Source organism: Dendrobates tinctorius, unplaced genomic scaffold (genome assembly GCF_039654945.1).
Source record: "Dendrobates tinctorius isolate UK_male_01 unplaced genomic scaffold, ASM3965494v1 ptg000357l, whole genome shotgun sequence".
In the NCBI taxonomy this organism is placed as follows: domain Eukaryota; kingdom Metazoa; phylum Chordata; class Amphibia; order Anura; family Dendrobatidae; genus Dendrobates; species Dendrobates tinctorius.
This window is the reverse complement of record NW_027362023.1, coordinates 895,114-919,230: the sequence shown is the minus strand read 5'-3', so window position 1 is coordinate 919,230 and position 24,117 is coordinate 895,114. Positions and strand designations below refer to the sequence as shown.

The window sequence follows — 24,117 nt, the reverse complement described above, 5'->3', positions numbered from 1 at the left end:
TATTGTCACAGAAAGCTCCTTGATTAATCATCCCTTTCAGAATGCCGAGCAGAAAAGCTCTGCCCAACCCTGAACCTCTAGGGGGCAGCACCAGTGCCAGTCCTGCAACCCAGGCGCTCACCATAAAGCAGCAGAACTGTGATTGCTGCTCTGGGTGTGTGCAGAGCATGAGATAAGCTATGAGTGAGGCTGGTACAGGACAAGCTGCAAATGTCTATATTGTGGATGGGATCTGTAAAATAAGGTCCAACCCCCCATCAATCGTCCCCTCCCCCAGATCCGATCGTGCAGTTAGGACAAATCAAGATGTAATTTTGACCCTTGGTGAAACACAAAGCAGCCGGTTTATTAATAACAGGGCGTCTCTACTTCCGCAGGTAACATTAGACCCTTTTCCAGTTTATAGAGTGGTTCTGCACTCGACAAGGCAACGTGGTTCGATGCCTCTTCATCCTTCCCAGTCTAAGCTCACACCATCTGTTTATAGGGCAGGATGCGCCCCTGTATCTTCAGGAGCGTAGGGTAAGGCACACACGTGAGTCTGCAGAATAGTCACGTCCTGCAGGGTCCTCCCGCGCCTCCACATCCTCATCAGATACACTTTTTCATCCAAAATATTGGATCTCCACGGAAGTCCCGGTACGGAGTCTGCAAGGAAAATCCAGTTCTTCTGTGATCTGCTGGTGAAAGAGATGGACGTGATGTGGGTCTAAATAGAGGAGGTGGTGGTGGTGTTGGCGGAGGTGGTGGCTCGAAGCAGGGTCCAGGAGGAGGTGGTGGAGGCACAGAGCAGGTTCCAGGAGGAGGTAGTGGAGACATGGAAGACCGTCCAGGAGAGGGCAGCATGGAACAGAGTCCAGGAGGAGGTAGTGGAGGCATACAGGAGAGTCTATGAGGAGGCGGTGGCATGGAAAAGGTTTCAGGAGGAGCCAGTGGACGCGGTGTGGAGCAGAGGTCAGGAAGGAGTGGTGTTGATGTTGGAGTCTCAAAGCAGAGGTAATGAGCAGGTGACTGCGGAGATGTTGGAGGAGTCAAGCATAGGTCAGGAGGAGGCGTGGACCAAGGTCCAGGAGCAGGTGGTGGTGGAGATGTGGAGCAGAGGTTAGAAACAGGTAGAAGAGGAGATGTGGAGCAGAGGTCAAGAGCAAGTGGTGAAGTGGCGCAGAGGTCAGGAGGAGGTGGTGGAGATGTAGAGCAAAGGTCAGGAGCAGGTGGTGGTGAAGTGCAGCAGAGGTCAGGAGGAGCAAGTGGTGGAGACGCGGAGCAGAGGTCAAGAGGAGGTGGTGAAGACATGGAGCAGAGATCAGGAGGAGGTGGCAGTGGTGGAGACATGGAGCAGAGATCAGGAGGTAGTGGTGGAGACATGGAGCACAGATCAGGAGGAGGTGGTGGAGATGTGGAGCAGAAGTCAGGAAGGGGTGTCAAAAGTGGAGATATGGGGCAAAGATCAGGACCAGGTGGCGATCTGGAGCAGAGGTCAGGAGGTGTTGGTGGAGACATGAAGCTGAGGTCAGGAGCAGGTGGTGGTGGAAACATGGAGCCGAGATCAGGAGCAGGTGTAGAACAGGGTTCAGAAGCAGGTGGTAGTGGAGACATGGAGCAGAGGTCAGGAGCATGGGGACGCATGGGGCAGAGATCAGGAGCCGGAGTTGAGAGTGGAGGACCTGGAGATGCAGGTGAGGAGATGGGGTAGTGGTGTGACATTGAACTCGCGCTAGATGCTGTCATCCTCTGGATCATGGCGGCAGGCAGCAGGCTGTTCAGACGGCCCATGTTGTGCACAGGCTCTGAGAAGCGATACCCCAGGTGCTGGTAGAAGTGCTGCTTGTCGTGGGTGGTCAGATACATGTTTCGGAAACCCTTTTCTCTTGCGTACCTCTCAGTGGCCTCCATTAGCTTCCGTCCATAGCCTTTACCACGCAGTTGAGTGTGAACCACAACTGACTCCACAAACAGGCTGTCTGGGAGGCCCACCACCCTACACAGTCTGGCGTGACCCAGGACAGGGCCCTCCGGGGCCCCGATAAGCACCAGACAGACAGGGAACTCCTCTGAGGACTGCTCTAGGGAGTGCATACGAGCCCCCAGACTCCGCCTCCATGTTTGGTTCAGGAGCTCGGCGCAGGATGCCGTGAGGTCCGGACGGCGGTGAAGGGGCACAAGCACAACATGGCCAGGAGCGGCCGCCCTGTGATAGGAAAGAGGAGGAGAGACATGAAGACACAGGAGGAGCACAGCTGTCACCGCACAGGAGAGAGAGGCCCCAATACCGACCCTGGGAGGAAGGGCGCCCAGTGCTGTGTCCTCGGGTAGAATAAGAGGACGGGGCAGAGGGACAATGTGTACGCACGTTACATATGGGGGCGTACATATGGGGGGTCCCATGCGCACGCTATATCCGGGGGTCTCTCTCCTCTCAATCTGGGGGTCTCGTGTGCACGCTACATCCGGGGGTCTCTCCCCTCTCAGTCTGGGGGTCCCGTGTGCACGCTACATCCGGGGGTCTCTCTCCTCTCAGTCTGGGGGTCTCGTGTGCACGCTACATCCGGGGGTCTCTCCCCTCTCAGTCTGGGGGTCTCGTGTGCACGCTACATCCGGGGGTCTCTCTCCTCTCAGTCTGGGGGTCCCGTGTGCACGCTATATCCGGGGGTCTCTCTCTCCTCTCAGTCTGGGGTCCCGTGTACACGCTATATCCGGGGGTCTCTCTCTCCTCTCAGTCTGGGGTCCCGTGTACACGCTATATCCAGGGGTCTCGCTCTTCTCAGTCTGGGGGTCCCGTGTACACGCTACATCCGGGGGTCTCTCTCTCCTCTCAGTCTGGGGTCCCGTGTACACGCTACATCCGGGGGTCTCTCTCTCCTCTCAGTCTGGGGTCCCGTGTACACGCTATATCCGGGGGTCTCTCTCCTCTCAGTCTGGGGGCCCGTGTACACGCTATATCCGGGGATCTCTCTCCTCTCAGTCTGGGGGTCCCGTGTACACGCTATATCCGGGGGTCTCTCCCCTCTCAGTCTGGGGTCCCGTGTACACGCTATATCCGGGGTCTCTCTCCTCTCAGTCTGGGGGTCCCGTGTACACGCTATATCCGGGGGTCTCTCTCCTCTCAGTCTGGGGGTCCCGTGCACACGCTTTATCCGGGGGTCTCTCTCCTCTCAGTCTGGGGGTCCCGTGTACACGCTTTATCCGGGGTCTCTCTCCTCTCAGTCTGGGGGTCCCGTGTACACGCTATATCCGGGGGTCTCTCTCCTCTCAGTCTGGGGGTCCCGTGCACACGCTTTATCCGGGGGTCTCTCTCCTCTCAGTCTGGGGGTCCCGTGTACACGCTATATCCGGGGGTCTCTCTCCTCTCAGTCTGGGGGTCCCGTGTGCACGCTATATCCGGGGGTCTCTCTCCTCTCAGTCTGGGGGTCCCGTGTACACGCTATATCCGGGGGTCTCTCTCCTCTCAGTCTGGGGGTCCCGTGTACACGCTATATCCGGGGATCTCTCTCCTCTCAGTCTGGGGGTCCCGTGTACACGCTATATCCGGGGATCTCTCTCCTCTCAGTCTGGGCGTCCCGTGTACACGCTATATCCGGGGATCTCTCTCCTCTCAGTCTGGGGGTCCCGTGTACACGCTATATCCGGGGATCTCTCTCCTCTCAGTCTGGGGGTCCCGTGTACACGCTATATCCGGGGGTCTCTCTCCTCTCAGTCTGGGGGTCCCGTGTACACGCTATATCCGGGGGTCTCTCTCCTCTCAGTCTGGGGGTCCCGTGTACACGCTATATCCGGGGGTCTCTCTCCTCAGTCTGGGGGTCCCGTGTACACGCTATATCCGGGGGTCTCTCTCCTCTCAGTCTGGGGGTCCCGTGTACACGCTATATCCGGGGGTCTCTCTCCTCTCAGTCTGGGGGTCCCGTGTACACGCTATATCCGGGGGTCTCTCTCCTCTCAGTCTGGGGGTCCCGTGTACACGCTATATCCGGGGGTCTCTCTCCTCTCAGTCTGGGGGTCCCGTGTACACGCTATATCCGGGGATCTCTCTCCTCTCAGTCTGGGGGTCCCGTGTACACGCTATATCCGGGGATCTCTCTCCTCTCAGTCTGGGGGTCCCGTGTACACGCTATATCCGGGGGTCTCTCTCCTCTCAGTCTGGGGGTCCCGTGTACACGCTATATCCGGGGGTCTCTCTCCTCTCAGTCTGGGGGTCCCGTGTACACGCTATATCCGGGGGTCTCTCTCCTCTCAGTCTGGGGGTCCCGTGTACACGCTATATCCGGGGATCTCTCTCCTCTCAGTCTGGGGGTCCCGTGTACACGCTATATCCGGGGATCTCTCTCCTCTCAGTCTGGGGGTCCCGTGTACACGCTATATCCGGGGGTCTCTCTCCTCTGTCTGGGGGTCCCGTGTACACGCTATATCCGGGGGTCTCTCTCCTCTCAGTCTGGGGGTCCCGTGTACACGCTATATCCGGGGGTCTCTCTCCTCTCAGTCTGGGGGTCCCGTGTACACGCTATATCCGGGGGTCTCTCTCCTCTCAGTCTGGGGGTCCCGTGTACACGCTATATCCGGGGGTCTCTCTCCTCTCAGTCTGGGGGTCCCGTGTACACGCTATATCCGGGGATCTCTCTCCTCTCAGTCTGGGGGTCCCGTGTTCACGCTATATCCAGGGGTCTCTCTCCTCTGTCTGGGGGTCCCGTGTACACGCTATATCCGGGGGGTCTCTCTCCTCTCAGTCTGGGGGTCCCGTGTACACGCTATATCCGGGGGTCTCTCTCCTCTCAGTCTGGGGGTCCCGTGTACACGCTATATCCGGGGGTCTCTCTCCTTTCAGTCTGGGGGTCCCGTGTACACGCTATATCCGGGGGTCTCTCCTCTCAGTCTGGGGGTCCCGTGTACACGCTATATCCGGGGGTCTCTCCTCTCAGTCTGGGGGTCCCGTGTACACGCTATATCCAGGGGTCTCTCCTCTCAGTCTGGGGGTCCCGTGTACACGCTATATCCGGGGGTCTCTCCTCTCAGTCTGGGGGTCCCGTGTACACGCTATATCCGGGGGTCTCTCCTCTCAGTCTGGGGGTCCCGTGTACGCGCTATATCCGGGGGTCTCTCCTCTCAGTCTGGGGGTCCCGTGTACACGCTATATCCGGGGGTCTCTCTCCTCTCAGTCTGGGGGTCCCGTGTACACGCTATATCCGGGGGTCTCTCCTCTCAGTCTGGGGGTCCCGTGTACACGCTATATCCGGGGGTCTCTCCTCTCAGTCTGGGGGTCCCGTGTACACGCTATATCCGGGGGTCTCTCTCCTCTCAGTCTGGGGGTCGCGTGTACACGCTATATCCGGGGGTCTCTCCTCTCAGTCTGGGGGTCCCGTGTACACGCTATATCCGGGGGTCTCGCTCCTCTCAGTCTGGGGGTCCCGTGTACACGCTATATCCGGGGGTCTCTCCTCTCAGTCTGGGGGTCCCGTGTACGCGCTATATCCGGGGGTCTCTCCTCTCAGTCTGGGGGTCCCGTGTACACGCTATATCCGGGGGTCTCTCTCCTCTCAGTCTGGGGGTCCCGTGTACACGCTATATCCGGGGGTCTCTCCTCTCAGTCTGGGGGTCCCGTGTACACGCTATATCCGGGGGTCTCTCCTCTCAGTCTGGGGGTCCCGTGTACACGCTATATCCGGGGGTCTCTCTCCTCTCAGTCTGGGGGTCGCGTGTACACGCTATATCCGGGGGTCTCTCCTCTCAGTCTGGGGGTCCCGTGTACACGCTATATCCGGGGTCTCGCTCCTCTCAGTCTGGGGGTCCCGTGTACACGCTATATCCGGGGGTCTCTCTCCTCTCGGTCTGGGGATCCCGTGTACACGCTATATCCGGGGTCTCGCTCCTCTCAGTCTGGGGATCCCGTGTACACGCTATATCCGGGGGTCTCGCTCCTCTCAGTCTGGGGGTCCCGTGTACACGCTATATCCGGGGTCTCGCTCCTCTCAGTCTGGGGGTCCCGTGTACACGCTATATCCGGGGGTCTCTCTCCTCTCAGTCTGGGGGTCGCGTGTACACGCTATATCCGGGGGTCTCTCTCCTCTCAGTCTGGGGGTCGCGTGTACACGCTATATCCGGGGGTCTCTCCTCTCAGTCTGGGGGTCCCGTGTACACGCTATATCCGGGGTCTCGCTCCTCTCAGTCTGGGGGTCCCGTGTACACGCTATATCCGGGGGTCTCTCCTCTCAGTCTGGGGGTCCCGTGTACGCGCTATATCCGGGGGTCTCTCCTCTCAGTCTGGGGGTCCCGTGTACACGCTATATCCGGGGGTCTCTCTCCTCTCAGTCTGGGGGTCCCGTGTACACGCTATATCCGGGGGTCTCTCCTCTCAGTCTGGGGGTCCCGTGTACACGCTATATCCGGGGGTCTCTCCTCTCACTCTGGGGGTCCCGTGTACACGCTATATCCGGGGGTCTCTCTCCTCTCAGTCTGGGGGTCGCGTGTACACGCTATATCCGGGGGTCTCTCCTCTCAGTCTGGGGGTCCCGTGTACACGCTATATCCGGGGGTCTCGCTCCTCTCAGTCTGGGGGTCCCGTGTACACGCTATATCCGGGGGTCTCTCCTCTCAGTCTGGGGGTCCCGTGTACGCGCTATATCCGGGGGTCTCTCCTCTCAGTCTGGGGGTCCCGTGTACACGCTATATCCGGGGGTCTCTCTCCTCTCAGTCTGGGGGTCCCGTGTACACGCTATATCCGGGGGTCTCTCCTCTCAGTCTGGGGGTCCCGTGTACACGCTATATCCGGGGGTCTCTCCTCTCAGTCTGGGGGTCCCGTGTACACGCTATATCCGGGGGTCTCTCTCCTCTCAGTCTGGGGGTCGCGTGTACACGCTATATCCGGGGGTCTCTCCTCTCAGTCTGGGGGTCCCGTGTACACGCTATATCCGGGGTCTCGCTCCTCTCAGTCGCCCCCCGCACATTTTACCCTACTTGGTCTCACCCGGCTTCATCGCTTTCCTTCATGCGCGTCCAGATTATCCGGCCAATCAGATATCGCCACGTCACAGGGTCAGCTGGGAGGAGCGCGAGGAATGCCGGGAGCTCTGGGTTTTTCAGCGCCACAGCCTGTGCGGCCACTAGAGGGAGCCGCGGGGCTGTGGCGTCGGTTCCTCACGGCTCCGGTCCGCGCCCGTTACCGGCGGTTATTGTGCTCCGTCTTTTCTCCTATTTCTTCCAGGTTCTGTCAGGTTGAGATTTTTGCTTCGTTTGTCGGTGGTGACAACTGAGAGCCACGTTGTGTATTTCGCCGCCTGAGGCTACAATCGCTGCCAGAGCGCGAAGCAAAAACTGGGGAAAATCAAAACTGTGATGTGTCAGTCTATTACCGGACAGTGAGGCGTCATTACCGGACAGTGAGGCGTTATTACCGGACAGTGAGGCGTTATTACCGGACAGTGAGGCGTTATTACCGGACAGTGAGGGGTTATTACCGGACAGTGAGGGGTTATTACCGGACAGTGAGGCGTCATTACCGGACAGTGAGGCGTTATTACCGGACAGTGAGGCGTTATTACCGGACAGTGAGGCGTTATTACCGGACAGTGAGGGGTTATTACCGGACAGTGAGGCGTTATTACCGGACAGTGAGGCGTTATTACCGGACAGTGAGGGGTTATTACCGGACAGTGAGGCGTCATTACCGGACAGTGAGGCGTCATTACCGGACAGTGAGGCGTTATTACCGGACAGTGAGGCGTTATTACCGGACAGTGAGGCGTTATTACCGGACAGTGAGGGGTTATTACCGGACAGTGAGGCGTTATTACCGGACAGTGAGGCGTTATTACCGGACAGTGAGGCGTTATTACCGGACAGTGAGGCGTCATTACCGGACAGTGAGGCGTTATTACCGGACAGTGAGGCGTCATTACCGGACAGTGAGGCGTTATTACCGGACAGTGAGGCGTCATTACCGGACAGTGAGGCGTCATTACCACCGGACAGTGAGGCGTCATTACCACCGGACAGTGAGGCGTCATTACCACCGGACAGTGAGGCGTCATTACCGGACAGTGAGGCGTCATTACCACCGGACAGTGAGGCGTCATTACCACCGGACAGTGAGGCGTCATTACCGGACAGTGAGGCGTCATTACCACCGGACAGTGAGGCGTTATTACTGGACAGTGAGGCGTCATTACCGGACAGTGAGGGGTTATTACTGGACAGTGAGGCGTCATTACCGGACAGTGAGGCGTTATTACCGGACAGTGAGGGGTTATTACCGGACAGTGAGGCGTCATTACCGGACAGTGAGGGGTTATTACTGGACAGTGAGGCGTCATTACCGCACAGTGAGGGGTTATTACTGGACAGTGAGGCGTTATTACCGGACAGTGAGGGGTTATTACCGGACTGTGAGGCGTCATTACCGGACAGTGAGGGGTTATTACCGGACAGTGAGGGGTTATTACCGGACAGTGAGGCGTTATTACCGGACAGTGAGGCGTTATTACCGGACAGTGAGGGGTTATTACTGGACAGTGAGGCGTCATTACCGGACAGTGAGGGGTTATTACCGGACAGTGAGGCGTTATTACCGGACAGTGAGGGGTTATTACCGGACAGTGAGGCGTCATTACCGGACAGTGAGGGGTTATTACCGGACAGTGAGGGGTTATTACCGGACAGTGAGGCGTTATTACCGGACAGTGAGGCGTTATTACCGGACAGTGAGGCGTCATTACCACCGGACAGTGAGGCGTCATTACCGGACAGTGAGGCGTCATTACCGGACAGTGAGGCGTCATTACCACCGGACAGTGAGGCGTCATTACCAAACAGTGAGGGGTCATTACCGGACAGTGAGTGGTTATTACCGGACAGTGAAGCGTTATTACCGGACAGTGAGGCGTCATTACCGGACAGTGAGGCGTCATTACCGGACAGTGAGGCGTCATTACCGGACAGTGAGGCGTTATTACCGGACAGAGAGGCGTCATTACCGGACAGTGAGGCGTCATTACCGGACAGTGAGGCGTTATTACCGGACAGAGAGGCGTTATTACCGGACAGAGAGGCGTTATTACCGGACAGTGAGGCGTTATTACCGGACAGCGAGGCGTTATTGCCACCAGACAGTGAGGCGTTATTACCACCGGACAGTGAGGGGTTATTACCACCGGACAGTGAGGCGTTATTACCACCGGACAGTGAGGGGTTATTACCACCGGACAGTGAGGCGTTATTACCACCGGACAGAGAGGCGTTATTACCACCGGACAGAGAGGCGTTATTACCACCGGACAGTGAGGCGTTATTACCGGACAGTGAGGCGTTATTACCGGACAGTGAGGCGTCATTACCGGACAGTGAGGCGTTATTACCGGACAGTGAGGCGTTATTACCGGACAGTGAGGCGTTATTACCGGACAGTGAGGGGTTATTACCGGACAGTGAGGCGTTATTACCGGACAGTGAGGCGTCATTACCGGACAGTGAGGCGTCATTACCGGACAGTGAGGCGTTATTACCGGACAGTGAGGCGTCATTACCGGACAGTGAGGCGTTATTACCGGACAGTGAGGCGTCATTACCGGACAGTGAGGCGTTATTACCGGACAGTGAGGCGTCATTACCGGACAGTGAGGCGTCATTACCACCGGACAGTGAGGCGTCATTACCACCGGACAGTGAGGCGTCATTACCGGACAGTGAGGCGTCATTACCACCGGACAGTGAGGCGTCATTACCACCGGACAGTGAGGCGTCATTACCGGACAGTGAGGCGTCATTACCACCGGACAGTGAGGCGTTATTACCGGACAGTGAGGGGTTATTACCGGACAGTGAGGGGTTATTACTGGACAGTGAGGCGTCATTACCGGACAGTGAGGGGTTATTACTGGACAGTGAGGCGTCATTACCGGACAGTGAGGCGTTATTACCGGACAGTGAGGGGTTATTACCGGACAGTGAGGCGTCATTACCGGACAGTGAGGGGTTATTACCGGACAGTGAGGGGTTATTACCGGACAGTGAGGCGTTATTACCGGACAGTGAGGCGTTATTACCGGACAGTGAGGCGTCATTACCACCGGACAGTGAGGCGTCATTACCACCGGACAGTGAGGCTTTATTACCGGACAGTGAGGGGTTATTACCGGACAGTGAGGCGTTATTACCGGACAGTGAGGGGTTATTACTGGACAGTGAGGCGTCATTACCGGACAGTGAGGGGTTATTACTGGACAGTGAGGCGTCATTACCGGACAGTGAGGCGTTATTACCGGACAGTGAGGGGTTATTACCGGACAGTGAGGCGTCATTACCGGACAGTGAGGCGTTATTACCGGACAGTGAGGCGTTATTACCGGACAGTGAGGCGTCATTACCACCGGACAGTGAGGCGTCATTACCGGACAGTGAGGCGTCATTACCGGACAGTGAGGCGTCATTACCACCGGACAGTGAGGCGTCATAACCGGACAGTGAGGGGTCATTACCGGACAGTGAGTGGTTATTACCGGACAGTGAAGCGTTATTACCGGACAGTGAGGCGTCATTACCGGACAGTGAGGCGTCATTACCGGACAGTGAGGCGTCATTACCGGACAGTGAGGCGTTATTACCGGACAGAGAGGCGTTATTACCGGACAGAGAGGCGTTATTACCGGACAGTGAGGCGTTATTACCGGACAGCGAGGCGTTATTGCCACCAGACAGTGAGGCGTTATTACCACCGGACAGTGAGGGGTTATTACCACCGGACAGTGAGGCGTTATTACCACCGGACAGTGAGGGGTTATTACCACCGGACAGTGAGGCGTTATTACCACCGGACAGAGAGGCGTTATTACCACCGGACAGAGAGGCGTTATTACCACCGGACAGTGAGGCGTTATTACCACCGGACAGTGAGGCGTTATTACCACCGGACAGAGAGGCGTTATTACCCCCGGACAGTGAGGCGTTATTACCACCGGACAGTGAGGCGTTATTACCACCGGACAGAGAGACGTTATTACCACCGGACAGTGAGGCGTTGTTACCACCGGACAGTGAGGCGTTGTTACCACCGGACAGTGAGGGGTTGTTACCACCGGACAGTGAGGCGTTATTACCACCGGACAGTGAGGGGTTATTACCACCGGACAGTGAGGGGTTATTACCACCGTACAGTGAGGCGTTATTACCACCGGACAGTGAGGCGTTATTACCACCGGACAGAGAGGCGTTATTACCACCGGACAGTGAGGCGTTATTACCACCGGACAGTGAGGGGTTATTACCACCGGACAGTGAGGCGTTATTACCACCGTACAGTGAGGCGTTATTACCACCGGACAGTGAGGCGTTATTACCACCGGACAGAGAGGCGTTATTACCACCGGACAGTGAGGGGTTATTACCACCGGACAGTGAGGGGTTATTACCACCGGACAGTGAGGCGTTATTACCACCGTACAGTGAGGCGTTATTACCACCGGACAGTGAGGCGTTATTACCACCGGACAGAGAGGCGTTATTACCACCGGACAGAGAGGCGTTATTACCACCGGACAGTGAGGCGTTGTTACCACCGGACAGTGAGGGGTTGTTACCACCGCACAGTGAGGCGTTATTACCACCGGACAGTGAGGCGTTATTACCACCGGACAGTGAGGGGTTATTACCACCGGACAGTGAGGGGTTATTACCACCGGACAGTGAGGCGTTATTACCACCGGACAGTGAGGCGTTATTACCACCGGACAGTGAGGCGTTATTACCACCGGACAGAGAGGCATTATAACCACCGGACAGTGAGGCGTCATTACCGGACAGCGAGGCGTTATTACCACCGGACAGTGAGGCGTTATTACCACCGGACAGAGAGGCGTTATTACCACCGGACAGTGAGGCGTTATTACCACCGGACAGTGAGGCGTTATTACCACCGGACAGAGAGGCCTTATTACCACCGGACAGTGAGGCGTTATTACCACCGGACAGAGAGGCGTTATTACCACCGGACAGAGAGGCGTTATTACCACCGGACAGTGAGGCGTTATTACCACCGGACAGTGAGGCGTTATTACCACCGGACAGAGAGGCGTTATTACCACCGGACGGCGAGGCATTATTACCACCGGACGGCGAGGCGTTATTACCACCGGACAGCGAGGCGTTATTACCACTGGACAGTGAGGCGTCATTACCGGACAGCGAGGCGTTATTACCACCGGACAGTGAGGCGTCATTACCACCGGACAGCAAGGCGTTATTACCCCCGGAGAGTGAGGCGTTATTACCACCGGACAGCGAGGCGTTATTACCACCGGACTGTGAGGCGTCATTACCACCGGACAGCGAGGCGTTATTACCACCGGACAGCGAGGCGTTATTACCACCGGACAGTGAGGCGTCATTACCGGACAGCGAGGCGTTATTACCACCGGACAGTGAGGCGTTATTACCACCGGACAGTGAGGCGTCATTACCGGACAGCGAGGCGTTATTACCACCGGACAGTGAGGCGTCATTACCGGACAGTGAGGCGTTATTACCACCGGACAGTGAGGCGTCATTACCGGACAGCGAGGCGTTATTACCACCGGACAGTGAGGCGTTATTACCACCGGACAGCGAGGCGTTATTACCACCGGACAGCGAGGCGTTATTACCACCGGACAGCGAGGCGTTATTACCACCGGACAGTGAGGCGTTATTACCACCGGACAGCGAGGCGTTATTACCACCGGACAGTGAGGCGTTATTACCGGACAGCGAGGCGTTATTACCACCGGACAGTGAGGCGTTATTACCGGACAGTGAGGCGTTATTACCGGACAGCGAGGCGTTATTACCGGACAGTGAGGCGTTATTACCACCGGACAGCAAGGCGTTATTACCACCGGACAGCGAGGCGTTATTACCACCGGACAGTGAGGCGTTATTACCGGACAGCGAGGCGTTATTACCACCAGACAGTGAGGCGTTATTACCGGACAGTGAGGCGTTTTTACCGGACAGCGAGGCGTTATTACCGGTCAGTGAGGCGTTATTACCACCGGACAGCGAGGCGTTATTACCACCGGACAGCGAGGCGTTATTACCACCGGACAGCGAGGCGTTATTACCACCGGACAGTGAGGCGTTATTACCAGACAGCGAGGCGTTATTACCACCAGACAGTGAGGCGTTATTACCGGACAGCGAGGCGTTATTACCGGACAGCAAGGCGTTATTACCACCGGACAGCGAGGCGTCATTACCACCGGACAGCGAGGCGTTATTACCACCGGACAGCGAGGCGTTATTACCACCGGACAGCGAGGCGTCATTACCGGACAGCGAGGCGTTATTACCACCGGACAGTGAGGCGTTATTACCACCGGACAGTGAGGCGTCATTACCGGAGAGCGAGGCGTTATTACCACCGGACAGTGAGGCGTCATTACCGGACAGTGAGGCGTTATTACCACTGGACAGTGAGGAGTCATTACCGGACAGCGAGGCGTTATTACCACCGAACAGTGAGGCGTCATTACCGGACAGTGAGGCGTTATTGCCACCGGACAGTGAGGCGTCATTACCGGACAGCGAGGCGTTATTACCACCGGACAGCGAGGCGTTATTACCACCGGACAGCGAGGCGTTATTACCACCGGACAGCGAGGCGTTATTACCACCAGACAGCGAGGCGTTGTTACCGGACAGCGAGGCGTTATTACCACCGGACAGTGAGGCGGTATTACCACCGGACAGCGAGGCGTTATTACCACCGGACAGCGAGGCGTTATTACCACCGGACAGTGAGGCATCATTACCACCGGACAGCGAGGCGTCATTACCACCGGACAGCGAGGAGTTAATACCACCGGACAGCGAGGCGTTATTACCGGACAGCGAGGCGTCATTACCGGACAGCGAGGCGTCATTACCGGACAGCGAGACGTCATTACCGGACAGCGAGGCGTTATTACCACCGGACACTGAGGCGTTATTACCGGACAGTGAGGCGTTATTACCACCGGACAGTGAGGCGTTATTACCGGACAGTGAGGCGTTATTACCACCGGACAGTGAGGCGTTATTACCACCGGACAGTGAGGCGTCATTACCGGACAGTGAGGCGTCATTACCGGACAGTGAGGCGTCATTACCGGACAGTGAGGCGTTATTACCACCGGACAGTGAGGCGTTATTACCACCGGACGGTGAGGCGTTATTACCACCGGACGGCGAGGCGTTATTACCACCGGACGGTGAGGCGTTATTACCACCGGACGGAGAGGCGTTATTACCACCGGACGGCGAGGCGTTATTACCACCGGACGGTGAGGCGTTATTACCACCGGACGGTGAGGCGTTATTACCACCGGACGGTGAGGCGTCAATACCACCGGACGGTGAGGCGTTATTACCACCGGACGGCGAGGCGTCATTACCACCGGACGGCGAGGCGTCATTACCACCGGACAGTGAGGTGTCATTACCACCGGACAGCGAGGCGTTATTACCACCGGACAGTGAGGTGTTATTACCACCAGACAGCGAGGCGTTATTACCACCGGACAGTGAGGCGTCTATTACCACCGGACAGTGAGGTGTCATTACCACCGGACAGCGAGGCGTTATTACCACCAGACAGGGAGGTGTCATTACCACCGGACAGCGAGGCGTTATTACCACCGGACAGGGAGGCGTTATTACCACCGGACGGTGAGGCGTTATTTCCACCGGACGGTGAGGCGTTATTACCGGACAGAGAGGCGTCATTACCACCGGACAGTGAGGTGTTATTACCACCGGACAGCGAGGCGTTATTACCACCGGACAGCGAGGCGTCATTACCACCGGACAGCGAGGCATTACTACCGGACAGTGAGGCGTTATTACCACCGGACAGCGAGGCGTCCTTACCACCGGACAGCGAGGCGTTATTACCACCGGACAGTGAGGTGTCATTACCACCGGACAGCGAGGCGTTATTACCACCGGACAGCGAGGCGTTATTACCACCGGACAGCGAGGCGTTATTACCACCGAACAGTGAGGCGTTATTACCACCGGACAGCGAGGCGTTATTACCACAGGACAGTGAGGCGTTATTACCACCGGACAGCGAGGCGTTATTACCACAGGACAGTGAGGCGTTATTACCGGACAGTGAGGCGTTATTACCACCGGACAGTGAGGCATCATTACCACCGGACAGCGAGGCGTCATTACCACCGGACAGCGAGGCGTTAATACCACCGGACAGTGAGGCGTTATTACCGGACAGCGAGGCGTCATTACCGGACAGCGAGACGTCATTACCGGACAGCGAGGCGTTATTACCACCGGACAGTGAGGCGTTATTACCGGACAGTGAGGCGTTATTACCACCGGAAAGTGAGGCGTTATTACCGGACAGTGAGGCGTTATTACCACCGGACAGTGAAGGCGTTATTACCACCGGACAGTGAGGCGTTATTACCACCGGACAGTGAGGCGTCATTACCGGACAGTGAGGCGTCATTACCACCGGACGGTGAGGCGTTATTACCACCGGACGGCGAGGCGTTATTACCACCGGACGGTGAGGCGTTATTACCACCGGACGGCGAGGCGTTATTACCACCGGACGGCGAGGCGTTATTACCACCGGACGGCGAGGCGTTATTACCACCGGACGGCGAGGCGTTATTACCACCGGACGGTGAGGCGTTATTACCACCGGACGGTGAGGCGTTATTACCACCGGACGGTGAGGCGTTAATACCACCGGACGGCGAGGCGTCATTACCACCGGACGGCGAGGCGTCATTACCACCGGACAGCGAGGCGTCATTACCACCGGACAGTGAGGTGTCATTACCACCGGACAGCGAGGCGTTATTACCACCGGACAGCGAGGTGTTATTACCACCGGACAGCGAGGCGTTATTACCACCGGACAGTGAGGCGTCTATTACCACCGGACAGTGAGGTGTCATTACCACCGGACAGCGAGGCGTTATTACCACCGGACAGGGAGGTGTCATTACCACTGGACAGCGAGGTGTTATTACCACTGGACAGGGAGGCGTTATTACAACCGGACGGTGAGGCGTTATTTCCACCGGACGGTGAGGCGTTATTACCGGACAGAGAGGCGTCATTACCACCGGACAGCGAGGTGTTATTACCACCAGACAGCGAGGCGTTATTACCACCGGACAGCGAGGCGTCATTACCACCGGACAGCGAGGCGTTATTACCGGACAGTGAGGCGTTATTACCACCGGACAGTGAGGCGTCATTACCACCGGACAGCGAGGCGTTATTACCACCGGACAGTGAGGCGTCATTACCACCGGACAGCGAGGCGTTATTACCACCAGACAGTGACGTGTTATTACCACCGGACAATGAGGCGTCATTACCACCGGACAGCGAGGCGTCATTTCCACCGGACAGCGAGGCGTCATTACCACCGGACAGTGAGGCGTCATTACCACCGGACAGCGAGGCATTATTACCACCGGACAGTGAGGCGTTATTACCACCGGACAGTGAGGCATTTATTACCGGACTGCGAGGCGTTCATTACAGTACAGTGAGGCGTTCATTACAGTATAGTGAGGCATTTATTACCGGACGGTGAGGCGTTATTACCACCGGACGGCGAGGCGTTTATTGCAGTATAGTGAGGCATTTATTACCGGACGGCGAGGCGTTTATTACCATCGGACAGTGAGGCATTTATTACCAGAGGACGGCTAGGCGTTTATTACAGGACGGCGAGGCGTTCATTACAGTATAGTGAGGCGTTTATTACCACCGGACGGCGAGGCCTTTATTACCACCGGACAGTGAGGCGTTTATTACCGGAAGGCGAGGCGTTTATTACCACCGGACAGTGAGGCGTTTATTACCACCGGACGGCGAGGCGTTTATTATCCGAGGACTGCGAGGCGTTTATTACCGGATGGCGAGGCGTTTATTACCGGACGGTGAGGCGTTTATTACCGGACGGTGAGGCGTTCATTACGACCGGACAGTAAGGCGTTTATTACCCCCAGACGGCGAGGCGTTTATTACCGGACGGTGAGACGTTATTACCGGACGGTGAGGCGTTTATTACCACAGGATGGCGAGGCGTTTACCAGGGCTGTGGAGTCGGAGTCGTGGAGTCGGAGTCGGTAGAAATGTACCGACTCCGACTCCAGCTTTAAAAAAAATGGATTAATATTTCAGGATTGAACTTTCATATGAATTTTATAAATGTTACTCAAATATATATGTTCTATCAAACTATGAACAACAGTGATAAGCAGTTCTGCTGGAGATAGAGACATTTCTTACTTCTTTTGTGTCACTGTTCTCCACTGCCCTTATCTAATTTTATACTTGGTTAACCTCATGCTGCCCCAACCCCCCTACTTACAATGTATGAAACTGAAAGTGAAAATGTGTTGCAAATTCTTAGTAGTAAAGCTCCTCCTCTAGACTAGATCATACTAGGTGTGCGTCTTCCAAGCATCTCACAGCTGCCTGCTACTCAGAAGAGGAAGACTGTAAGAAGTATTATCCTTTCAACAAACTTTGCATCAGTTAACTGTGAGTACATGAGGAATAATAACAGTATTACTGACCACTATATCAGTTGCATGACCTGGCAATAATTTTGTACAATTGTTTTTAGGAAAAACAATTGTCATTTGGATTGTGAATGCAGAATTAAAAACCTGAGAATGTCAAAGAAGCATCACATTAAATCAGCTGTATTTGAACATTTCACCATCACTCAAGATAGAAAACATTATGTCTGTCAGTGTATGACAAATGATCCAGACGAAAACAAATGCTGTGAAGCCAAGATGAGTGCATATTCAGGCAAAGATAAAAATGCTCCTACCAGAGCTTCTAATCTAAAGAGACATTTACAGCGCTTTCATCCAGAAGTACTGAAAGCAGTGGATGAGAAAGACTGCATCCAAACCAATGAACCAGTGCCCAGCTCTTCCAGCCAAACAAAGGAGCAGAGAACTTTGCAGCCATCAGTTGCAAGATATTTTGTCAGCGACAAAGTTACTGTGACAATGACAGTAGATACATTTAAAAAACAGATCATAGAGCTTGTTGTAAAGGATAGTGTGCCTATTTCATTATTTTCACGACCAGCTTTTATGTGTCTGAATGGGGAAATGGCCCGCAAGCTTGGTGTTTCTCTGGAGAGAGAGAGAGTATTAGAAAATTAGTAATCGAAGAAGCTTTTAAACAAAAGGAAGAACTTAAAAAAACTCTCAAGGGACGCTTTCTGTTTCTTAAAATGGATGCCTGCACACGTCACAGAGTGAACTATTTTGCCATCAATGTCCGATTTGTTTGTGACAAAAATGAAATAGTTACCAAGACATTGGCAGTAAAAGACACCAAAGCTCATCACACCAGTGAGTTTCTCCAGGTCTTGGTGGAAAAGGTTCTGCAAGACTATGAACTGAAAAAAGAGCAAGTTCTTTCTGTCGTAACTGACAATGCTTCAAATATGATAAGTACTATTAAGCTAATGAATGAGAGTAATGATGGTGACCAGCAGCTAGAAGAACATTCTGGGTCCACAGACACAGAAATGTTTGAAATAGAGGAACACAGTATTGTAACTGAGGAGCAAACTGAAGTTGCTTCAGATGAACAGTAACATGATAGTTTAGATGATCTTGTTGAAACTGTGTCAATATGTTCTTTCATTCATCACATGCGCTGTGTTGTGCATACGCTACAGCTGGCTATAAGAGACAGTCTGCAAGAAGGACATGCTGCTGCACTGATTGGCAAGGTGAGAAAATTGGCTACTGTTGCCAGAACCCCTAAAGTTGACTCAATTTTGAAGAGACGTGCTGGAAAAGGGGCAATTATTGATCAAGCCACACGATGGGGCAGTACTTACTTAATGATTCAGCGCTTGGTTGAACTGAAAACCTTTCTTGTAGACATGGCTAACCCTCAACTGACGCTAAATGAAAGTCAGTGGAATCAGGTGACTGAGCTGGAAAAATTGCTAGAGCACCCATTTACAGTGACTAAAAAATTACAAGCAGAGGACTTAACTCCAGGTATTTTCTTAAAGGAGTGGAAGAACCTGATGTTTCGCCTGTCCCAAAGAGGAGGGTTAATTGCAAGTGGCATTGCTACATCAATGAAACGGAGAGAGGAGCTACTATTACAAAATAACATTCTTTTGGCAGCTGTTTATGTAGACCCAATGCATCGGATTCTTCTAGATGATCAACAGCTAAGTAAAGGAAAAGAAGCTCTGTTTGAAATAGCAGTAAGGATGAAAGGGTTGCAGAACAGTCAGGAGGAACAAGAAGAATTTGGTCGTCCTGCCACATCTTCACCCTCATCATCAACTGATGAAGAATTTAATTTCGAAAAATATTTGGATCACAAGGACCGTGCAAAGCGTTCCCGCATAGAAGAAGAGTCATCCCCATCAAGGAACACAGCCAGTACATTTCAGCAGAATTCTTCATGTGCACTAAAAGAAATTGAGAAATTTGACCGTTCATCAAAAATAACAGTGCAACAAGCGATTCCTCTGTATCCTGACATTGTCAGAGATGTTGCCCGAGTGGTTACTGCTTTGCCACCAGCACAAGTTAGTGTAGAGAGGTTGTTCTCTGCTCTCAAAATAATTAGATCAGATTTGAGGGCATCCATGAAGGAGGATCTGACAGAGGCAATACTTTTTCTGAGGACAAATTTATAGATTTCTTCTTATTAACTGCATAAAAGTGTTTATTGCATATTTACTTACAGTTTAGAAAAGTTTATAAAAGTTATTTGCTATATTCTAATTGTATTCTAATAAATGTAGTTTTTGCTCTAAGTGGTCTGATTACTTATATGATGGTGAGAAACTGAATAAGCACGATGTTTAATATTTTACAACAGTAAATTTGTTGTTATGAATTGGCCATTTATGAAGGAGTCGGAGCCGGAGCCTGATAAAATCCAGGAGTCGGAGTCGCAACTGTGGCTTACCAACTCCACAGCCCTGGCGTTTACCACCAGACGGCGTTCAGTACAGTATAGCGAGGAGTTTATTACCGGACGGCGAGGCGTTTATTACCGGACTGTGAGGCGTTCAGTACAGCATGGCAAGGTGCTTATTACAGGACGGCGAGGTGTTTATTACCGGACGGCGAGGCGTTTATTACCGGATGGCGAGGCGTTTATTACCGTTTGGTGAGGCGTTTATCACCGGACGGCGAGGTGTTTATTACCGGACGGCGAGGCGTTTATTACCGGATGGCGAGGCGTTTATTACCGTTTGGTGAGTCGTTTATCACCGGACGGCGAGGTGTTTATTACTGGACGGCGAGGCGTTTATCACCAGACGGCGAGGCATTTATTACCGGATGGTGAGGCGTTTATTACAGGACGGCAAGGCGTTTATTACCGGACGGCGAGGAGTTTATTACCGGATGGTGAGGCGTTTATTACAGGACGGCGAGGCGTTTATTACCGGATGGTGAGGCGTTTATTACAGGACGGCGAGGCGTTTATTACCGGATGGTGAGGCGTTTATTACAGGACGGCGAGGCGTTTATTACCGGACGGCAAGGAGTTTATTACTGGATGGTGAGGGGTTTATTACAGGACGGCGAGGCGTTTATTACCGGATGGCGAGGCGTTTATTACCGGACGGCGAGGCGTTTATTACCGGATGGCGAGGCGTTTATTACCGTTTGGTGAGGCGTTTATTACAGGACGGCGAGGATTTCATTACCGGACGGTGAGGCGTTTATCACCGGACGGCGAGGCGTTTATTACCGGACGGCGAGGTGTTTATTACCGGACGGCGAGGCGTTTATCACCGGACGGCGAGGCGTTTATTACCGGATGGCGAGGCGTTTATTACCATTTGGTGAGGCGTTTATTACAGGACAGCGAGGATTTCATTACCGGACGGCGAGGCGTTTATCACCGGACGGCGAGGCGTTTATTACCGAACGGCGAGGTGTTTATTACCGGACGGCGAGGCGTTTATCACCGGACGGCGAGGCACTTATTACCGGACGGCGAGGAGTTTATTACCGGATGGTGAGGCGTTTATTACCGGACGGCAAGGCGTTTATTACCGGACGGTGAGGCGTTTATTACGGGACGGCGAGGAGTTTATTACCGGATGGTGAGGCGTTTATTACAGGACGGCGAGGCGTTTATTACCGGATGGTGAGGCGTTTATTACAGGACGGCGAGGCGTTTATTACCGGATGGTGAGGCGTTTATTACAGGACGGCGAGGCGTTTATTACCGGATGGTGAGGTGTTTATTACAGGACGGCGAGGCGTTTATTATCGGATGGTGAGGCGTTTATTACAGGACGGCGAGGCGTTTATTACCGGATGGCGAGGTGTTTATTACCGTTTGGTGAGGCGTTTATTACCGGACAGCGAGGCGTTTATTACCGTTTGGTGAGGCGTTTATTACCGGATGGCGAGGCGTTTATTACCGTTTGGTGAGGCGTTTATTACCGGACGGTGAGGCGTTTATTACCGGATGGCGAGGTGTTTATTACCGGATGGTGAGGCGTTTATTACCGGATAGTGAGGCGTTTATTACCGGATGGTGAGGCGTTTATTACAGGACGGCGAGGCGTTTATCACCGGTCGGTAACTATTTTTCTGCTTCTCCGTGTGATTGAGGGAGAAATCTGCTGTAAAATGCGTTGCTGGTAATAGCTGCTGGCTGTCGTCGGCAGCGTCTCACCCTCGTCTCCATCCTGACAGCCACAACGGGGTTTTCTTATTTTGTGCCTCATGATTGTTGTAGTGAGCCGCTCTGTTGGCTGTAGCGGGAGGAGCAGTGTGAGGATCCTGCTGAACTACTCCTCTCATCAGAGCAGTGCCGGATCCGCACCCCTCCCAGGTGAGCAGATTCTCCTCCTCCGTATCTTCTCACCCGGACTTCACCATGGAGCCTCCACCCAACAGTCACAAAACATCGAGACTGTCACATATGGTCACCCCTTAGTTGCTGCTGTCAAAAGTGACTACATCAAATAAATGGTTAATAGATTGTGGGGGCTTCCACTTTAGTCTGACACACCGAGATCATGATTGTGCGGTCCTGAGGTTTGCCATAGCGGTCCATGACCACGTAGCGGCCTCAGAGTCTCCGGCTACAGCGGTCCGTTCAGAAGTCGGCGACATTTAGGTGGTAAACAAACATTTCTTCATTCCCGCTGTACCACTTTGCATTAATTCCTGAAAATCACCCGAAGGGTTAATAAACTAGCTGACAGAAGTTTTGAATATGTCGGGGGGGGGGGCGCTGTTTTTAAAATGGTATCACTTTTGGGGGTTTCCAGTATATAGGACCCCCAAAGTCATTTCACACCTGGATATAGGTCCCTCAAAAAAATAAATTTCGTAAATTTCCTTGAAAAAATGAAAAATTCCTGCTGCATTGTTAAACCGCCTAAAAGGCAAACAAAATAGATGAGCGTTTTACCGACGGTGCTGATCTACGGCAGACATGAGGGGAATCAATGTCTTTGGGTGCTGTGACTATCTGGATTACAGAGATAATCATTCAAAGTTTGAAATTTGCATTTTTTTTTACATTTTTGTCAAATTTCAGATATTTTTTATAAATAAACACAAAATCACTGGGATTTGTTCCAGAGTTATCACCACATAAAGTGACATTGGTCAGAATTTAAAAAATTGCCTCCGTCACTAAGGGGTTAAATCTTGCTTGCCAGAGGGATCAAATACTTATTTCTCACTGCAAAATGCAAATAAATATCTATAATTTATACAATGTGATTCTCTGGATTTTATTTTTGATATTCTATCTCTCAATGTTACAAGTAACCGACCCTTAAATCTATAGACTGTTCATGTCTGTGTCAGTGGGCAAACGTGCAAAATCAGCAGGGGGTCAAATACTTATTTCCTGATGGTGGGAACATAGGCTAACAGATGACACCAATCCTGAGCCGCAACGCGAAGTCTCATACTGAGAGTGCACATCGTATCGTCACGTGACCATACAGAATAGTGACTGCAGCTCCGGCTGTGACCATATGTAACCGCAGAGTATTGATAGCAGCTCTGGAGGTGATTGGAGGATAAGACAAAGCAGAAAAGTGACTGCAGCTCTGCAGGATAAGACACCAACGTAACAGAAGAATAGTGACTGCAGCTCTGGAGGATAAGACACCAACGTAACAGCAGATTAGTGACTGCAGCTCTGGAGGATAAGACACCAACGTAACAGCAGAATAGCGACTGCAGCTCCGGCTGTGACCATATGTAGCCACAGAATATTGACAGCAGCTCTGGAGGTGACTGGAGGATAAGACAAAGCAGAAAAGTGACTGCAGCTCTGCAGGATAAGACACCAACGTAACAGAAGAATAGTGACTGCAGCTCTGGAGGATAAGACACCAACGTAACAGCAGAATAGTGACTGCAGCTCTGGAGGATAAGACACCAACGTAACAGCAGAACAGTGACTGCAGCTCTGGAGGTTAAGACACCAACGTAACAGCAGAATAGTGACTGCAGCTCTGGAGGATAAGACACCAACAGCAGAATAGTGACTGCAGCTCTGGAGGATAAGACCTATGGTGACAGCAGAATAGTGACCACAGCTCTGGAGGATAAGACCTATGGTAACAGCAGAATAGTGACCACAGCTCTGGAGGATAAGACCTATGGTAACAGCAGAATAGTGACTGCAGCTCTGGAGGATAAGACCTATGGTGACAGCAGAATAGTGAGTGCAGCCTTGGAGTTAAGGCCATGTTCACTTGTCTAGTAATCCTCCGTTATAACTGATCCTCCAGGAATCAGTGAGTTGTGCAGACATAACTTGTTTTGTCTGACTAAAAAAAAAAAAAAAATGATTTCCGCTAGATCCGTTTCTTAGCCTTGCAGTCTATGGTAAGTGGATCCGTTGTTTCGCCATCCATTTTTGTTTCATGTGAGAAGGAAACATTGTATCTTGTCCCCGTGATACATCGTGGCCTTCTGTATACTCACGCTGTGCGGTGATCTGGTGATCCTGGGTCCTCATCTCTCTCTTTTTACCTTCTTGATCAGCCAATCAGATCCTGGCTCACATTCCATAGCGTAATCCCTGGACCCTTGTGATTGGTCAGTTTTACGCAGTGTCAGACAGGGTTGGTGAAGGCCC

General features: G+C 53.3%; 1 protein-coding gene across 1 annotated transcript; it reads right to left on the bottom strand.

Annotated features, from left to right (window-relative positions):
* Window positions 1–325: 325 nt before the first annotated feature.
* On the bottom strand, window positions 326–7,035 carry NAA80 (N-alpha-acetyltransferase 80, NatH catalytic subunit). Its single transcript, XM_073562553.1, has 2 exons — window positions 6,953–7,035; window positions 326–2,188 (listed from the first exon to the last, which is right to left on the bottom strand). The coding sequence occupies exons 1-2, from the start codon at window positions 6,973–6,975 to the stop codon at window positions 592–594; spliced, it is 1,620 nt and encodes a 539-aa protein (XP_073418654.1). The 5' UTR covers window positions 6,976–7,035; the 3' UTR covers window positions 326–591.
* Between the last annotated feature and the right edge of the window lie 17,082 nt (window positions 7,036–24,117).